Genomic DNA, 19,938 nt, shown 5'->3' on the forward strand with positions numbered 1-19,938 from the left:
ATGCCCCAACTCCAGGGAGGGCGAGACACCAGTGTGCTCCAGACCCACGGGTCAGCGCTGCTTTCGACGTGCGCCAGGACTCGTCAGTGGCAACGGTACTGACCGAGTAACGCCCCAGGCCCAACGCCCCTAAGCGCCAGCACCCCCCCCATCATGTGCATATCCTACACATGCCTCCCAGACGCCCGTTGCTCAGCAGTCTTACTTGTTAGATTCGGAGAGAGAAGGCGGGAACCTCATGGGACCGTGGAGAGGCGGGTACGCCATCCTCGGGTACTGTTGGAACATCTGAGGGAGGAAACAGAAAGGGACCCAATTAGGAGTTCAATTGGAAAAGGAAAAAAAACAAAAAGATGACCTGTCTTAGGCTGACCCCTGACCCCCAGCAAGCCGTCTGGAAGGGCGGCTTCACCAGCTACCAAGGGCTCACACAGGGCTAATGGTCTCTCTCGAAACATCCACTTCTCCAAACCAAGTCATCTGCACAGAGTTTCAAAATGGGTCGAGAACAAAGAGAAGGGCACTCAAGCTACCACCGATTCACAGAAAACACACAGGGGCCAGAAGTCCGTAGTGCATGAAGCTCGAGTGGCGGGATCGGCTAAATTCAGACCCAGAAACTCCCCGGCTACAGAAAAAGTGTAACAGGTCAACGCCAAGAAAACAAGAGCCGGAGAAGAAGCTGACAGCAGCAAGGCTCTGGAGAGACCAGCCCATCGGAAGGCAAGGGAATGATCTGGACCCAAATTATGAGACAAAAACACCTGGGAATTTTTTTTAAAAAATGACTCCCAGTTACAATGACCCTATCCTAGCTTTTTCCCAGACCTGACACATCTGGGATGAAATAACGCTTTAGCAGTGCGGTGAGACCGAGTTGGCACAAACTGGCTGGTCCACCAGACCAGTGTTTGTATTTCCTTGTGCTTTCAAGCATCTGCTGCAGGAAGTTCCCCAAGCAAAGGTCGCCGTCCGTCATCCCTTAGCACTGAGTGGCGGCTGCAGATGCCCCAACATCCCAGGGTCTCTGAGTCGCTCCTGAAGGCATCGCCCTCGAACACGGAGGCGTAGCCAGCGACAACTGTTCCCCTCACAGTTCCACCAGCCATTTCAAAAGCGAGTCCGTGACCTGGCGTGCAGTCTCCTTACTAGGTCATGAGAGAACAGAGAGGTCCAAAGAGGAGCCGTGCCAAGGGCTGAAAGCACTTGCCTGCCCAGGCAGGGGATAGCCTGGAGGACAGCCTGGAGGAGGAGAGCGTTCCTCTCTGTAGGGGTCTCCCCAGGACTCAGCGGTACAAATGGGCAGGGACTGGGGGTCACTTCCTGCATCCCCAAGTGAAAGAACGCTTTGACTGCGCTGCTGCCCCCCCCGGAGCCCCCCTCACCAGGTTCCCGTAGGGCGGCAGCCCGGCGCGGGCGCCCAGGCCCTGCTGGCCGTTGAGCTTGGCCTGCGGGGGCCCGTAGGCGATGCGCTTTTCCACCACGCGCAGGATGTCACTCTGCTCTGAGCTCCCCGCTGGGCCCTCCTCAGGGCTGGGGCCTTTCTCCTCCTGGTCGGACGCTGCCGGGGAGCCAGCAGCCTTCCCGCCGTCTCGCCAACAGGCCACATCTGGTGCCAAAGACAGAGTGAGGGAGGGAGGGGGGAGGGGAGGGGAGCAAGCCAGGAAGCCAGGCCCAGCCCCAAGCCCTCGAGTCCCTGGGGAGCCACACAGGACCGACAGGCTGGGGGTTGCCAGGAAGCTAGACCCATCCCCTTCCTGCCCCCCCCCCCCCCCCGGCACCTGCCCGTCCCGACTTTCTCCCGGGGACTCAGCAGCAGCCCGGCTGGCCTCCCTGCGCCTGTGACTCTCCTGACCCCGGGACACCCTCCAAGAAACCCCGAGTCCGGTCCGGCTGGTCCAACTTGCTTCGCAGCAGCAGATACTGAGGCAGCCGGAAGCAGCGGGACGGTCTGCAGTGAGCACTGCTCCCCCCCCGAGGGAGTCCGCGCCCGCCCGGACAGCGGCCTCTCGCAGGCCCCCCTCACTGCCCACACTGCCCCGAATGCTAACAGCAGCAGAAGGTGGGCAGCACCCGCAGCTGATGCAGGCCAAGGCACCCACACAGAGCGCTACTATCATTAGGAAAACACACGTTAACGTGCAAAGAAGGATGCGGCCACCTGGGCGCAGGGCTGCAGGGGTCCAGGCGGCCGGGCCAGTCTGCGCCCGAGTCCGGGGGGGGGGGGGGGCAGCAGCCCCCAGGACACGCGCTTACTTGGAGGCCGCAGGCTGGGGCCGGGCCCGTAGCTGTCGTCACTCGCATCCTTCTCCTTCTTCTCCTGGTCCCCGGCCGCCTGCAGGCTGGGGAACTCCTGCTGGAAGTGGCTGTTCACTGGGATGCCTGCGGGGTCGGGGTTGGGAGACGGAAGCTCGACGTCACCTACGCCGGAGACCCCGCCGGCAGCCCGCCTGGAACACGCGTCTCTCCTGGGCCCAAGGCTTTAGCTCCCACTCCTGGACCACTCAAACGCAGCGCCTTCCCAGCCCGGCTCTCGGAGAGTCACTGAGCAGCCATGAGGAGAGACCAGAGCGTCCGCCAGACACGCCGCCGGACCCCGAGCAGCACCAGGGGTGGGCCCTCCACACGCACCTTCATTCATTTGTTCATTCATTCATTCATTGTTTTTGGGGTGACACCCAGAAATGCTCAGGGGTCATACTTCTGGCTCTGCACTCAGGAATTACTCCTGGCGGTGCTCGGGGGACCCTATGGGATGCCCGGGATCGAACCCGGGTAGGCTGTGTACCAGGCCAACACCCTCCCCGCTCTGGCCCCTCCACACGCCCCTTTATACGGACCCTCACCCTTCCCGCTGCACCGAATTCAACTGTATCGGGCACAGCCAGGACCAGCTGAGGCTAAAAGGCCTTCCTCAGCCTAACTGCTCGGACCGTGCCTCACCGCTCACCCGTTCACCTGTCTCCCTGCCCGCCGAACTACTTCTTCTCATACTTCTAGATAGTGAAACAGTTTTTATCAATTGGAGGGCACGGGTGGGCATCCCTGCAGAACGGTTTAGAATTTTCTCATGTTGGGAAAATTACATCTCGTGAGGGCGCCTCATTTGCAGGCTTCGAGGCGACCAAGCCTTTTCCCTCCTAGGCGAGAGTCCGGCCGAGAAGTGGGCACTGGCCGAGAAGATGGTTTCCAGCCCTGGGCGTGGAGCCGGGCGTCTCCAGGAGCTGTGACAGAACTCCGGGGAGAGTGAGGTGGCAGAGGGTCTCCGGCTTCCTTCGGAGGCCCGGCCACTGCACGGGGCGTGGATGCCGACGGCAAGACTTAACCCAGGGAATGCTAACACTCTCTCTGACCAGAGCCTGGGAAACGGCCCCCAGCCCGCCCCTGCCCTGCATGGCTGCTCAGTGACTGTCGGGCCCCGCCGGCCTCCGCTAGCGTCCACTTACCATCTCCTTGCCCACCTTGCTTGTTACTGGCCCAGGATTTGGGAGCAGGTGCTACTTCTGGGGGAGCCGGAGCCCCAGGTTTTGGTTGTGCTGGTGGAGCTTCTGGTGTTCTTAAAAAAAACACGAATCCGTGATTTCAGACGCTGTCTACTGACCGAGAAACCACAGCGCCAGCAAGTCCAAACCACTGTGGCGCACACCGTGTCCTCCAAACTCGTCCCTCTACAACGGTCCTTTCAATTCATTAGAGCCATTTCTGTCCGCTTTCCTTTCACCACTGAATAACCCAAGACGGCAGCTCGACAGCTTTACTTGTTTCCATTTGAAAATAAATAATTTAGTGACTAGCTACCAATAATCTACTTGGAGAGGCAAAAATTCATAATCAGTAATAACAGAACAGGGGCCATGGCAGGATGTGTGTGCTGATACACAAGTCCCTGAGACCACCCAAACTAGGGAAGGGGAAGGGCTGGGGATATGAGCACCCCCCTCCCCGGCAGCCGGGAGGCTCACGCTGCACGTTATGGTTAGGCACTGCCACCCCGCTGTTCATCGATTTGCTCGAGCGGGCACCAGTAACGTCTCCATTGTGAGACTTGTGGTGACTGTGTTTGGCATATCGAATACGCCACGGGGAGCTTGCCAGGCTCTGCCGTGCGGGCGGGATACTCTCGGTAGCTTGCCAGGCTGAGAGGGACAGAGGAATCGAACCCGGGTCGGCTGCATGCAAGGCAAACACCCTATCTGCTGTGCTATCGCTCCAGTCCATGGTTAGGCAAAAAGGCAATAATGACATGCCCAGTGCAATCCCATGAGTGAAGGGGCCTTTTAAAAAGGTCAACACTTTTACTCAATCCTTAGAATGGATTAAAGCTTCAAAATGAAAAAGGTAATTAAGAGACTTGTACATTGAGATCACTTATCACCACAGTGTAATTCTATAACTAAGAAGCAGAAACTGGGCTTGCTAAGCTTGAAACGGTCAAATTTTCTAAATAAAGTTCCCAAATAGGAGTTTAGAATTTGACAATAACAGGCAAAAAAGTATCATTTAGAGGCCAGAGCAATAGCACAGCGGGTAGGGCGTTTGCCTTGCACGCGGCCAACCCAGGTTCGATCCCCAGCATTCCATATGGTCCCCCAAGCACCGCCAGGGGTAATTCCTGAATGCAAAGCCAGGAGTAACCCCTGAGCATCGCTGGGTGTGACCCAAAAAGCAAAAAAAAAAAAAAAAAAAAGTATCATTTAGTTGATGATGATAGGCAGAAAGTTAGCAATTAGCACCCAACTGCCTAACTAGTCTTTAAAACTGCCCATACCTAGGAAACTCATTCTGCCTTAACCAGGTTCACGTGATCCCTGGGACTCAGAGGCCAAAGGTTTGCTGGGCGATGGCTGAAGGGCCATTATCTCTTCCACCCCAGCTTTACCGCGAATTCTACTCATGCATGAGTATCACGAGGGGCCGGAGAGATAACACAGTGGGCGCTTGCCTTGCACACAGCACACCTGATGGCTACGCAGGTGGTCCCTGAGCACCGTCAGGAGTGATTCCCGACTGAGGTCACTGACCCAATAATTCTTAAAATGTATTAGAGCAAGGGGAGTGGATGCCTGGGACTGATCCCCCAATACTGCACCGTCCCCCCAACCACCACCAGGAGTGACCCCCAGTCACCAGCCCTGCCGTGGGCCCCCAAAACAAAACAATGTGAGTATGAGGACTGGCTTGTGTGAAGCAGGGGAAGAGATATTCTCACACCGCAGCAGCGACCCAAACGCACGAGTAGGACACCTGGCCGGGCGGAGGGCTGGGGCCTGACAGCACCAACAGGAGCCCTGACTGGCGACACTCTCGCCTGCTGTACGGCAACACCCACACCACCCCAGACTCAGGGAGGAACCCAAGTCAGCACGTGAGCGGTGACCGACACCCCCACAGCCCTCACAGACACCCTCACACCCCATAGCCCTCAGCCCTGACAGACACCCCCCAGCCCTGACAGAAACCCCCCAGCCCCTCAGCCCTGACAGACACCCCCCCAGCCCTCAGCCCTGACAGATACCCCCCAGCCCCCGGCCCCAAGTTCCCAACAAAGAGAGGGAAGGGTTTTCCTCGGCGACGGACTTACTTTTCCTCTTCATGCTGCTCCTGCTTTGAGGCCCAGCCAGAGCCGTCTTTGGGGACAATGTTCACGTTGGGGTCGTTGCCTTTGTTCTCTGCTTTGAGGCTGGGCAGGTTGGCGGGGGGAGGCATTCGCCGCGAGATTCCCACTTTCCCAAGACTCTGCAGTCCATGGCGAGCTGCAACTGAACACAGCGGCGTTAGCGGGGCCCTTCGACGGGCGCTTCCGGCAGACAGAGAACAGGAGAAGCCCCCAACCATCCTTCCCGGATGTTTCAGGAAAGGTGACTTGGGCTCAGTCACACCCCTGCGCTCGGACCCACAGTCGGAACCTGATGAAACCGACTACGGGGCCCGGGTCAGGCTCACCAGGCAGGTGCACAGTCCCGGGTCCCTCAGCGCCACGGGGGGCAGCCCGACCGCCCCAAATCAACGTCGCTGACCACAGACGCTGGAGAAACACCAGCAGTGCCAGCACGCTCATCAGGAGAGCAGACGGGCCCGAGGGTCACTTTACACACGGGAGGCCAGGACCCGAGCCCAGCCCCTCCGGTCCCCTAACCACCACTGGGTGTGACCACAAAGGCCTTGTAGAAAGAAAACCTCAATAACGCTAGCTTTGTAATTTTCTTAGGGAGCCTATTAAAAAAAAAAAAAACCCAAAAAAGCAAAACAAAACAAACCAAAAACGTGTGTATAAATTTTTGGTGGCGCTGGGTGTCAAACTCCAGACGCCGAGTCAGTGGCCGAGGAGGGGCCAGCTGGCGCGGCCTCCTGAGCACCCTGCCCTCTCACCTGCCACCCAGCGCTGGATTCCAGCCGTAAGAGACAAAAGGGGCCCGGCCAGAGGGGCTCTGCTCGCCCCGTGGAAACCCGTTTCTACTCATTTCTTCGGGGTAAAGCATTCAAAGCCCCCTTGGCGGGCAGGGCGGCTGTCTCCCAAAGTGATGTGCACACGCCCAAAGCCCGCTCCCGGCGGATAGCAGACCAGGCCCTAAGGGCTACCTCCCCCCTACCCCGTCAGCAAACAAGATGCAAGCCCGATGCGGTGACAAACACTGATTTCGTCTCGGTCTGTCCCAGTTCTAGCCTCGGCAGCCCCCAGCAAGGCCACGGACAGGCCAGCGGGCTCCGGCTCACACTCACCCGTGGTCTTCTGAGTCTCCAGCGACTTGCCCTTGTACGTGTTAAATAAACTGAGCGTCGCGTACTTCTTCCCATCCTTTGCTTTCGTGCTCTGGCCTGACTTCTCCGACATTTCGGTGGAAACTCATCGAGTCAAAAACCTCCAGTCACACCCCTTAATCTTTTAAGATGGACCTACGGGGAGAAAGAGAGAAGGAAAAGTTACCAGACGACTAGAAACGCCCAGGGAACGTAAATCAAATGCCCACACGGGGAAAGAGGAAGCTCCAATACTTATTCTTTCCTAGCAGTAGTTTCAGACCCACTTAATGCTCTCCAAGTCAACACCTGACTAGAATCGAGCCAAATCAAGTTCCCCGTACTCGGCAAATACTCCCAATTTCTGAACACTAGGAGGCATCAAGAATAGACTTGAAGTCCTGTGGAGCTCAAACACAGCATCCTACTGAACAAAGCTTGTGACTTTTTTGGCCACACCCGCCATGCCTGGGGGACCCTATACAGTGACCGTCCCTGCCACATGTCTGCCATGGAAACCTCAGCTCCTGATACACGAGAAACCAAAGTGAGGAAATTATTGTCCCCATGTGGGTCTAAGATGCACTGAAAATGGAACCAAGAACGGAATCAGATCAAGGAACGTTTCTGCGGATCCGTTTAGCTACTGGTTTTCTATTTGCCAACTACAGAATCAGAATCCACGCAGAGATGAACTGCCACACGCAGTTATTAGCAGGGCTCCATAAATGTACCAGGAGTCAGGGGCCAGAGCAACGGGACAGCGGGGAGGGCGTGTGCCTTACACGTGGCGGGGTTCAATCCCCAGCATCCCAGAGGGTCCCCTAAACACCACCAGGAGTAATCCCCACTGCAGAGCCAGGAGGAAACCCCTGAGCATCGCTGGGTGTGATCCCAAAAGAACAAAAAAAACCCAGACTCTCACTCCCATCAGCCATTACCGCCACCAGCCTGAAGGTTTCCAGACATCCGGGGGACTCCCAGACCCCTTGAGGCCCACAGAGGTGCACACAACTCCCTCCCCATAGTGCCTCAGGGCGCCTCGACCCTCCCACTCTCGGTCCTAGTCCTGATGACCAGTTTCAACCTCACTGGAACACAGACTCAATTTCGTACTGGGGCTTTCAGGACCAAGCCCAGCAAATGATCTGCCCAGCACACAGCAAAAATGACGACTTGACTCAAGAGGCCAACGGAGAAACGGAATCTCAGCATTTGACCCAATGTGAACTCTCTTTAAGGATAAACGGGCCAGAGAGATAGCACATCGGGGAGGGTGTTGGCCTTACACGCGGCCGACCAGGGTTCGATCCCCAGCATCCCATAGGGTCCCCCAGCACCGCCAGGAGTAAGCCCTGAGCATCACCAGGTGTAAGCCAAAAAGCAAAAAACAAACAAACAAAAACCACAACCAAACTCATGAGAACTATGTGAGAAAACCACAAAGTTTAATGCTACAACGAATAGTCCACTAGAGAACAGCAGCAAGCAAATACACTTTGTCATTCCATAATAAACAAAAATTCACAGTAAGGGAGGAATTCAGCTTGTCCTTGTGCCAACACAAAGAAAGCAATACATCATGCAACAGTACACGGTGAGAAAATATCTAATTCATATCTAGTTGTCACACACACATTAGCACTTCAAGAATCGTAAAACGAACCTGAATTTTTCCATTAAAAAAAAATCACCATTTCCCTATAAATTATAATTAAAAAAAAAGAAAAACCTTAAAACAAGCAACTGATGGGGCTGCAGCAATAGCATAGCGGGGAGGGTGTTTGTTTGCCCTGCATGCAGCCGACCTGGGTTCGATTCCCTGCATCCCATAGGGTCCCCGGAGCACCGCCAGGAATAATTCCTGAGTGCCGAGCCAGGAGTGACCCCTGTGCAACGCTGGGTGGGACCCAAAAAGCAAAAACCAACCAAACAAAAGGCAACTGACCCAAAAATCCACAAAATTCAGATTCTACATAAGATCAAAGCAAAAATGTCTACAACTATAAAATCATTATTTTTGCTTATGGCTCCCAGCAAACCTTTTCCTTGAGGGTGGAGTGCCGCTCGTGAAGGGGCAGAGCCAGGCCCGTGAGACGGCAGGCAGAGGCGCTCGCAGCTGCACACCGCCCGGGAGGAACCTCCGCACACACGGACATACGGACATACGTAGCAATCGGCATGCAGGACCCGTGGCCCAGGACACCGCGCCCTTGACAGTTAGGAGACCCCAGCCCTCCCCCTCCTGCAACAGGGTCCTGCTTCTCTGACACATCACCCCCATCCTTCACCCAAACCCACCCATACGAGTCCCGGGAGGGGGAGACGCCGGGACAGGGGCTGGGGTGGGAGAACAAGCCCTGGCCACAGCCCCCACCCCATGCGAGCAGCCCCGAGCAGTTCGTGGGGACACGCACGGACTGAACTAAACCAGAGCCCGGGCAAGCCCCAAGACGGGGACAAACAGGGTCTCCACAAGCCTCGCAAAGAGGATGGGCGAGCGGGGAAAAGGCCAGAACGTTCCAGATGCCACAAAACTAGAAACCACCTCTCAGAACACCAAGCCCCAAGGGCAGGCAGCCCTACTAGTAGCACCTCGGAACTGCGCCACACCAGTGAACCTTGGAAACGGAGCAAGAGACACAGGAGTGGACAGACTCTTGTCAGAACCCACCCAGGGGAGGAAACTGAGCCCCACTCGCAGTTCCGACAGAAAAGACGAACAAAAAGGAGCATTCTGCCCATCCAAGATTGGGGGAGGGGGCAGGGGGGGCTGGAGCGATAGCACAGCGGGTAGGGCGTTTGTCTTGCACGTGGCCAACCCAGGTTTGATCCCCGGCATCCCATATGGTCCCCTGAGCACCGCCAGGTGTGACCCAAAGAGGAAGAAAAAAAAAAAAAGATTGCTGGGGGGCTAACCTCAGCATGCCCCCCCGCCCCCCCCCCAAAGGACTCCAAGTTCCACACGCACCTGTGTCTCTAGACTGGGGGAGCTTCAGGACCAGGAGCTAGTGCCAGGGGCTCCACCCCAGCCCCAAACGGCAGGGGAAGGACCTGCTGGGTCCCAGGGTTCCTGGAGGGCGCCGCTCCTGTGCTACGTGCCTCTACAGGGCAGGAGGGAGGCCAACTCTGCGCTCAGGTGCAGTGAGGAAACACTTCTGACCCGCATGTGCAGGGAGCGGGGGAGGAGGGAGTCTCGGGACGTGAGCAGCCTGTGGGATCTGATGCTATCACCAGCAAAGACAAGTCGGAACAGAGCTAAGTCTCAACCAGCTGACACTGCGGGCCGCCTGGGGGCGGGGGAGGGGGTATTGGGCGGGCATTTGTTCCTTGGCTCAAGGGGCCGAGAATGGCAGGCAGACAAGCGGCAGGGCTGAGAGGTGGAGACAAGCAGGCCCGGGAAGAATTGATGCAGAGAAGGAAGAATGGGATAAGCAAGGGATCAACAAATAATGCTTTTGTCCCTCAGGGTGACAAGAAGACAGCTCAAGATTAGTGAGGCTACAAAGTCAGCCACTAGGCAAACCTTGAGATGTAGGAGAATCCGCTGGAAAAGGAACACAAACCAGCCCTGAGTCAGTGGGACACCCAAAGCAAAGACAGGGAAACACTTCATGGCAACATGCAGTGCCCTAAGCTGGCCTTCAGGAGGATGCGCTTTCCATCAGTCAGAGCAACAGGTAACAGTTACCAAAGGAGGCGGAAACTATCCAAGTGAAAAGCAACAGAAGCAGCAAAACTTTAGCGCTAGCAACTTGAGGGAAAATGGGGGCCTGGTGATTCCAAACACACACGCAGAGACTGGAGAAAGGGTGTTTCCGGGAAAGCTACCACCCAGACTCCTCAACAGATAAAACCAGAGAACCCAGCAGGCGCCATCCCCGCCGAAGGCAGCCAGCGGCTGCGGTTCCCGGATCCGAGCCTCGCGGGGCAGTGCTTGGTGCTCAGGAGGGCGGTGGGTGCCAGGAACCGAGCTGGCATGGAGTCTGTGTTGCAGTTCTCGGAGCCATCTCTGCAGCACCACCCCCCGCTTCCAGGGCCCAAGAACAAAGCTCAGGGGTTCAGCACCCAGCGCCCCGGGAGGCTCCCTGCAGCCTGACTTACTAGCTGCTTCTTCTGGTGTTTTTTTGGCCACATCTGGTGATGCTCAGGGGCTCCGCCTGGCACGTGCAGTGACAGGGTCCTGACCTGTCCCCCAGCCCCCTCACCTCTTCCTTCTCTGCACTGGCAAGGGGACCGACCACACCAAGGGCTAACAAGATGCAGCCATCAAGCTCTCCTTCAGGTCACAGAAACGCTTCTGAAGGCAGCACTTTCCTGCCCAACACTCAGACAGAGGCAGGGAACCAGTCAACGCGTCAGGACACACCAGGGCGAGACTCAGTTCCCCTATCTCACGTGACCTGTGACAAGCAATACACAACGCGAATGAAAGGCCGGAGACCAGGAAGGGTGACGGGGCCACAAAGGCAGCCAAGGGCCCTCACAGGGTGAACCAGCAGCCCTGCCCAGCAGTGCTCCTCCCCACCCCCGGCCCAGGCCGGGTCCCGGGCGCCGGGCCCCTAGCACGCAGGGTATGACCCAAAGCAGCACAACGGGAAGAAGCCGCTCTGTGCTCGGGTGGGGGCATGAATCTCACGAGCCCCCAACACTCAGCCTGTTCACAACAGGAGACCCCGAGCCCCCCGCGGTGCTCCAGCATCAGAATGACTCTGGGTCTCACTGCCACCAAGAGCTTCTTTTGGGGGTGCAATGTGGAGCTTTAAAAACCAGGCTGGCCACCGGCTTTTGGAACCGCCCGCTTCCAAAACAATGGTCTTGACAGTTACTTGGCAAACGTGATACTTTAATCCAACGCAAAGGTCCTGAAAATGCAACTAACATACACGGTATTGGGTATGACACTGCTGAGAACATGGGGGCGCGTCATTCTGGGCTTAGTACAAATATCAGAAAACAATCCCAAATGAACACAGAAAACTTAAAAAAAAAAAAGTTTTGGCTACACTAAGCAGTGCTTGGGGCTTCGGCTCACATGGGGTCCAGGGCAAGAGCACAACCCACCGTGCTTGGCCTAAAAGATGTTTGTCTGTTGCTTTTTGGGTCACACCTGGTGATGCACAGGGCTTGCTCCTAGCTCTGCACTCAGGAATCACTCCTGGCAGTGCTCAGGGGACCCTATGGGATGCTGGGAATCAAACCCAGGTCGGCCGCGTGCAAGGCAAACACCCTCCCCGCTGTGCTATCGCTCCAGCCCCCAAAAGATACTTGAACTCTTCAGTCTATCCACAGGGTCGATGCAAGCTACTTACAACCAACTCCTCAGCCTTCTCCCGTCTCACCAATGGTCACAAGGAGAGATCTGCAGTTCTGTTAGCAGGTGTGAGAAGTTAACTGCGGCTGTGCCCAACCCCACTTCAGACACGGAAACTCCCAGCAAAGAAAGCCGAGTCCTGGGGCAGGAGGAGGAAGGGAAGGCAGCGCCACGCCTGAGCTCTTATAGAGCCCTAATATCACAAACACCAACCACCTTTGCTAGGGCCTTTGTGAGCGCGTGGTGAGGCAAAGGAAGAACCACTCCACTCCCTTACCTACAGGACCAGACCCCGCATGCAGGCACAGGGTTCGAGCCCTAGGGATGTTTGGAATGATGGTTTGCCTCGGGGAAGGGATCAAAGCAGGGAGGAGAAAGAAAGTGCTAAGGAAGTGACAGTCAGTCACTTGCCCTGCAAGCAGCAGGCCCTAGCTTCATGCCTAGTGCCGCAGCGGGGCCCTCAAGGCCAGGAACGACCCCACAACGAAACACGAAGTTGAAGCAGCTGGCTGGAAGGGTGGGAGCCCTGGGTTCAAGGCCTCACCCCAGGTGTGTGCCCCACTCACACACCCGCCCTCCAGGTGTGACACCCGGTGCATTCTGCAGTCAGAGTGGCGGCAAGGGTTTCTAGGAGCAGAGCCGCCCCGGGATGGTGAAGCCAAGAATACCGCCATATGCTGAGTGCCTCCCTACAAAAAGCACTACGGCAGAAACAGCGAAAATTGTCATTTTAGAAACAAAGTGTAATATAAATAAAGCTGTTAGCATCCTAATCAGAATGGCAGCACGGCTCCGGCTGCGCCTGGAAGCCGAACCCTGCCTTAAGTTTCTGGAGCAGAAGGAAGCCGAGACAATCGGCACAGAAACAGCCACCCCAGGCGCTCCTGCACCAACGACAGCACAGAGCTGTCTGCCACCAGCCCCGAGAGCCTGCCAGCGCACTTCGGGGACAACTCAGTGTTTTCACTTGGTCTGCAGGAATCCCTGTCTAGGCCCTCTGAATTGCCGCTCTACAGTTAAGGATGCTTGTGAAATCTATCAGAGCACCAATGGCAACAAGTCATCACATGTAGTTGGGATATTCAGTCCTTCCTCCGGGGACCTTTACCTCTACTGTAAGGCTTCATTAGCAACATGAGCATAAAGCCCTTAAACTGTGGCTGGCACACTCAGTGGCAGGAACATTTTAAAATTCATCCAAGGGGCCGGACCGACAGGACAGTGGATAGAGCGTTTGCCTTGCATGCCGCCAACCCAGGTTCGATCCCTGGGATCCCATAGGTTCCCGAGTCGCCGGGAGCGATTCCTGAGTGCAGAGCCGGGGTAACCCCTGGGCATCGCTGGGTGTGTCCCTCAAATTCATCTGAGCAGAGAAGAGCAGAGCGTTTGGGCCAGCAGGCGTCTGTGGAATAGGCAGACTGGCCCTCAGCGACCCCTCAGCTCCGCACAACCTCACTCCTCAGATGTGGCTGCTCCTACCTGCAGCTTCCCGTGTTTCCAAGCTTCTCATACAAATGGTTTCTGTCCCTCAGCACACCTTCAGCCCGACCCGTCTCGGCCTCCCGCCAGCCAGCCTCTGGCTCCAGGGCAGTGGGCGATCTTGTCCCTCTACAGGGCAGCCAGAGGACACGTCACCACACCACCGACCCACAGATCAGACCCCAAATACAGCCATCTGATACGTGTACTGCAGGGTAACCCACCTCCCCAGGCCTTTCAAAGGCCTCATTTCCAGAACATCCTTTTCCTGCTTGGAAAAACAAAACAAAACAAAAAAACCCTGGGCCGGGAAAGTGACGGGGGTCCAGTTAATACTTAGTACAGGTGACACGAGACTGGATCTCCAGCACAACTAAAAGCAAAAATCAAATTAAGATTCCACTCTCTGCTCCTTTTTTCAAATTAGAGCTACAAAATTTAAACCTAGCTTTAAAGGTATTTCCTTAAAGTGCAGGCCAAAATGCAAATTCCACTGAAAAACCATCCAGTGTTTTTAAGATTTAATTGTATTAAGTTTGGATTTAGGCATCTCCTTTTGCATTCCGGTACTGTGCGTTTCATATTGTTTCTATTTAGTAGACAATACATAATTATCTGCGGTAAGCATCTGTAGAATGCAGAGACGGTAAACATCTGTGAAACAGTGACGGGCCAGGGACACGGCTCAGGCGGAGAAGCAGGCGGCGTGTATGAGGCCCCACGCTTGATCCTGGGGAAAATGAGGTTAAGCTTAGTTAAGTAATACGGAGACGGCCTGAAGTCAAAGCAAAAATTGTGAACAACTTCCATAAAGAACAGAACTCTTTACACTAATTCAACTTCCACTTACCAGCTAAATAACTTTGAACTACTTAAAAAATCTTTTTAAATCTCAGGTTTTGCCTTTTTTCTATTTAATGGGGATAAAATAATCCACAAAATGTTCTTAGCTCAGTAGCAGGCACACAAAATGCTCAATGAATATTAATAATTTTAGTGATTTTTTATGGCTTTCCTGGCATCACGCCCTCCCTTCCCTCACATGGGCACCACCTATAAACATTTCCACATCGAGGCTTCCGGCCCGAAATTTCCTTACCTTGGTGAGTACCTTCACTGCTATCTTTTGGCATGAATTCAAAACAAGATCACTTTTAATATCAATGCTTATGACGGACGCCTCAGTAATAGAAACCAAAAGCCACACTCCCCTGATTCACGGGGTCACAACAGGGTAAAAGTCCTTTATACCAGAAAGTTAGGAAGGGAAATCTGGTACCCAAAAAGTCTTACTAATAGTATATACACTAACGGAACACATATCACTTCAGTGGTTACAGGCAGGGGGATTTAAGTAGCCTTTTACGGCTTGAAGCTACTCGCCAGTTGGACGTTATTTGTCTAGTTTATCAAGTTTTCAAATCTCATTCACTGAACGTATATGACACATTCTAGGTCAACACCAGTCATTACACCAGGTGATGAGGAAATCGCCCCACTGAACACCACATACGGGAACACTGCAGCGTAAATAAAAAAAAAATCATTGGATAATAAATTATAAATAAGAGCCGGAGCAACAAGACAGCGGGTATGGCATCTGCCTTGCATGCATTCCATCCCTGCCACCCAAATAGTCCCCTGAGCACTGCCAGGGGAGTCCCGAACCCAGCTGGGGATGGCCCCCAAACCCAAACCTAATGATAATCAACAATGCCTCCTGAACCCTGTGAACTGCTGGCCGGGCCACTCTCTTCCGTGTGGGGGACTAACAGCCACCCTGGCCCAGACTGCTCAAATTCCGGGTAAAGGCGACCTGACAACTGTTGAACTGAACAGCCTGTTTATCAGATTTGCAGGCAAACACACGCGCACACAGGTCCAAACATGACGGCATCCTGCCCGCCTGGAGCAGAAGAATGACCAGAAACCCAGGCGCTCTGCTGCCTTCGGGGGGGGGGGGGGGGGGGGGGCCTTTCTGGAAACCACTGGAAACCCGGACAGCAGGTAGTCGCCCTCCCTGTGGGACACTGGCCACCTCAGGGCAGGGACCGTGAGGCCAGAGCATCCCTGAGAAAGCCCCGAAAGCCGCGGGAGCAACAGTTCGCAGCCCCGGGAGGAGCCGCTGCTGTCACCCACTCACAGGGCGCGACTCGCCGAGCCCAGAGCACGTTAGTCAGAACTTCGTCAGACTCTGGAGCGGAACCCGAGCGAGGGGTGTGCCCCTGCAGTTCACGCTCAGGCAACGGCACGGCCTCGCCAGGGAAGTCCAGGCGCGGGAGGACCCGGGGGCCCCACATCTCCCAGGCCCAGCTTGTCCCCCTACAGTCAACGCCTCGCCCCTGCGCCAGGGAGTCCCACTACCACAGCGCGCATGGAATCGCTTAAGAAACAAAAGGCAACGTTTGGGGGCTTCCTCCCCCTGGGGGGGGGGAAATAAAACCCACGCAGGTAACTTTGGGCTGGCTCCCCTCCCCTCCCGCCAGTATTTCCATTTTGCGGACGAAGGGACAAAAACCACGGGCAGGAGCCAGCCCAGGGCCACCCTAACCCCGGCCCAAACATTTCTCTGCGGCACCTGCTGCTTCTCGCGCCCCGGCCCGTGCGACAGAAAACAGAGACCTCGGGACCCGCCGCCCCGGCCCCTCCCTCCCTCGCTACACTCGGGACTGGCAACAATGTTGCAGCGCGGCCGGAAACGCGGGATGCCGGGCGCCTGGGGGCTGCAGCGGCCCCCAACGCGCCGTGACCTTGCTCCAATGACTGCAATGACTCGCTCAGACCCCCAGCCCCCGGCCCCTCGGTGCAACGGGGTGGGCGCAGCTCCACCGCCCCCCCAGCCTTCGCGGCGGGGGCTCCCCCAGGGCCTCCGCGGGCGGTGGCGGAAGGTCAAACGGGGCCGCGCGCGGCGGCGCGGCGGCCCAGCCCGGGCCCAGCCCGGGCCCAGTCCCAGTCCCACCCCCTACTCCGGGCACCCCACGGTGGCCCATCCCTGACCCGAGAGACCCCAGTCCAGGCTCCATCCCCGAGGCCCGCTGCAAGTTTGCAAAGCTCAGGAGGTGGAAGGGGGGCCTGGACGATCCCCCCCTTCCCAGGAACACAAATGCCACCTCCGAAGTGGGAGGGGGGGCTGCATGCAAAATATAAATCAGTGCATCCAAAATAAAGGAGGGATGAGGGGTGGGAATAAGGGGGAGGGGGGAGGGGGCTGCGGCCTGCGGGGAAGGCCGGAACCCGCCTCCGCCCTCGGGCCAGTGCAGCGGACAGGAGGGGGGTGCACGGAGGGAAAGCGGGGGGGGGGGCAGGAAGAGGAACACGGTGGGGGGGGTGGTCGACCCACCCGCAGCCCGCCTGCAAGCAGCCCGCCGCGTGAGGGCCCGCGGCCGGCAGGGCAGGCCAGGCCGAGCCGTGGCCGCCCGGGAGGGCGAGGAAAGGGGCAGCCGGGAGCGCGTCCCCCTGCAAGTGGGACCCCCCCCAGGCGGGAAACGCGGGGACCCTCGCCAGGACCCCCGAAATAAACGCCCCCTGCAGCAGCCGAGCTGCGGGCCGGGCACATGGGGCAGCGCCGCGCCCCAGGAGGAGCGGGAGGAAGAGGAGAAGGAGGAAGAGGAGGAAGAGGAGGAGGCGCCCCCCCCACCCCGAGGCCCCCGAGCCTAGCACGGGCGCGACCCCCGTGCACGCGGCGGCGCCGGGTCGGGGCCCCCCGCCCTGGCCGTCCCCTTACCGGCCGGGGCGCGTCTCCCGGGCGGCACTCGGCGGGCCGTGGGGGGTCTCTCGGCTCCCGGGGGCGCGGGGGGGGGCGGCCGGGCGGGGGTCGCGACGTGGCGCCGAGCCCACAAACGGCCCGAGCGCGCCGGCGGCGGCCGTGCGGGAGCGAGCTGGGAGGAGAAAGAGGCAAGATGGCGGCCGGCCAGCCGCGACGTGCGACGTCACGACGCACGCCCGCACGGCGCGGCCTAGAGCGGCGCCGCGCGGCCCAGAGCGTCGCCCGCGCCGCCCGCCGCGCCGCCGGGGAGGAGGCGGCACGGGGCGCGGCCGCGGCGGCGGCGGGCGCTGGCGGCCCCTGCTGGACGGAGGCGGTTCCTGCCGCTCGGGGGCCCGCTCCTCCGGAGCAGCCCCGCGCGGCCCGATTCAAGGGATGCTGAGAAGGGGATGCGGGGAAGCTGGAGGCGGCCGGAAGAAATGGTCCAGCGGGGAGGGTCCGACCCGAGTTTTTCCAGCATCCCTAACCTGAAGCATCTCCAGGAGTGATTCCTGAGTGCAGAGCCAGGAGTCAGCCCTGAGCATCGCCAGGTCTGGCCGCCTCCCTCTTCACCCCCCCTCCCAAATAATAATAAAATAACGGGCTTATATAGGCTCCCTGCCAGGGGGAACGATGTTGGTCATCATCAAGGGGACAAGGAAGTGATGTTTTAGAGGATCGGCTGTGATTCCGCTCTAGAGTGCCTTAGACCCAGAATTTTATTTTATTTACTTATTTTATTTTTTTGCCACACCCAGCGGTGCTCTGGGCTGATTCCTGGCTCTGCATTCAGAGATCACTCCTGGTGGGCTGGGGGGAACATATTAGGTGCAGGAGATGGAACCCAGGTCGGCTGCGTGCAAGGCAAGCGCCCTACCTAGTGTGCTATATCTACAAGCCCCCAGAAAGCCTTTTTCTTGGACTGCGTAGACCACCTCCAGCAGGCAGAGGTGCGCACTGATCCACACAAATCCCAGCAGGAAACCAGCTTGTGGCGTTCCCAGTAGCTGAAGAAGCAAACTTGCAATAATGGTGCATTTTCTATGATGCTAAACCCACTCAAGAAACCCAGGAGATTCTCAGCAGGGGCCTCATTGAACCAAGATTCAGTGCAAGCGGGGTTCTTCGTCTAGACAGTTCCTGATTGATTCGTTTCTCCGAGGGATGACGAGGTCCCCCCAAGAGAGACTCCGTTCCCAGGGCTAGCGACGTTCCGCATTGATCTCCAATATAGTGGAGACATCCTGTCGCATGGTGACGTGGGACCCTCTCTCCTTGAGCATCCTTGGCAGGGTCCTGGCTCCGGAGTGGCCTGGATGCACCTTTCTCGGTTTCCATGGCGACCCAAGCCGCTCAGCGATATCCTCGCAATAAAAATCAAGTTACCAGCAAATCCTCCCTGTGCTGTTTGGGAGGTGACCAGACCCTCTTCTGCTCTTCTCCCTTGTATATGACCTGGAAGGCTGGGGCTTAGAGACCCTCTGGTACCCCTCCACTTCCAGAAATCTGGTACCCAAATGTGTCCAAAGGATGTCCAAAACCAGACATGAGTCTTAAAATTACAGCTTGGTCTTGTGTTAACTGCACCACTAACATCCCCTTAGGCAAAGGTAAATGTGTCCTAACAATGTCCTCACAGTGGGTGAGGATGAAAGCTTGTCACTTAGTTGTCACTTCTGCTTTTTAAACGCTCATGTTTTAGGGTAATGCTTTCAAATCATTAAGTGGTGGTATGAAATCAGACAAACTGGTTTCATTTTTTTTTTTTTTTTGCTTTTTTGGGTCACACCCGGTGATGCTCAGGGGTTCCTCCTGGCTCATGCACTCGGGAATTACTCCTGGTAGTGCCCAGGGAACCATATGGGATGCTGGGAATCGAACCTGGGTTGGCTGTGTGCAAGGCAAATGCCCTCCCCGCTGTGCTATTGCTCCAGCCCCCAAACTGGTTTTTCTTTTTGCTTTTTGGGTCACACCCGGCGATGCCCAGGGGTTACTCCTGGCTCTGCACTCAGGAATTACTCCTGGCAGTGCTCAGGGGACCCTATGGGATGCTGGGAATCGAACCTGGGTTGGCCACGTGCAAGGCAAACGCTCTACCTCCTATGCTATCACTCCAGCCCCCATACTAGTTTCTTAAGGAAAAAATACTCCAGTATAGTAATTATACTATATTAATACAATACACATATTATTTATATAATAGATTATATAAATAGTTTCTTAAGAAAAAAATACTCCAGTATAGTAATTATACTATGTTAATACAATACACATATTATTTATATAATAGATTATATCTATTATATAATAGTATGTATATATTATATATAAATATAAATAGTATGTATATATGTATATAATAGACAATATCTATTTTATAAATAATATGTGTATTGTATTAATATAGTATATAATATATATATATTTTTTCTTTTTGGGTCACACCTGGTGATGCACAGGGGTCACTCCTGGCTCTACACTCAGGAATTACTCCTGGAGGTGCTCAGGGGACCATATGGGATGCTGGGAATCGAACCTGGGTCGGCCGTGTGCAAGGCAAACGCCCTACCTGCTGTGCTATCGCTCCAGCCCCAATATAGTATATAATATATTAAGATATGTTATACGTTTGTATAATACAATTTATAACATAAATGTAATATAG

General features: G+C 56.1%; 1 protein-coding gene across 9 annotated transcripts in view; it reads right to left on the bottom strand.

Annotated features, from left to right (window-relative positions):
- The window catches only part of PRRC2C (proline rich coiled-coil 2C), a 49,734-nt gene extending 32,308 nt beyond the window's left edge, over positions 1-17,426 (bottom strand). For 4 of the 9 annotated variants that reach the window (XM_055119934.1, XM_055119938.1, XM_055119940.1 and 1 more), the window contains exons 1-7: positions 17,256-17,425; positions 6,721-6,894; positions 5,582-5,759; positions 3,447-3,556; positions 2,257-2,382; positions 1,386-1,609; positions 206-288 (exon numbers count right to left, since the gene is read on the bottom strand). In XM_055119934.1, the coding sequence (XP_054975909.1) occupies positions 206-288; positions 1,386-1,609; positions 2,257-2,382; positions 3,447-3,556; positions 5,582-5,759; positions 6,721-6,832 (833 nt within the window). In that variant the 5' untranslated portion in view covers positions 6,833-6,894; positions 17,256-17,425. Of the gene's footprint in view, positions 1-205; positions 289-1,385; positions 1,610-2,256; positions 2,383-3,446; positions 3,557-5,581; positions 5,760-6,720; positions 6,895-17,255 lie in introns of all 9 variants that reach the window. The other 5 variants (XM_055119939.1, XM_055119935.1, XM_055119933.1 and 2 more) reach the window with 3 other exon arrangements.
- Positions 17,427-19,938: the final 2,512 nt, after the last annotated feature.

The sequence above is a fragment of the Sorex araneus genome, chromosome X, assembly GCF_027595985.1.
Source record: "Sorex araneus isolate mSorAra2 chromosome X, mSorAra2.pri, whole genome shotgun sequence".
NCBI lineage: Eukaryota > Metazoa > Chordata > Mammalia > Eulipotyphla > Soricidae > Sorex > Sorex araneus.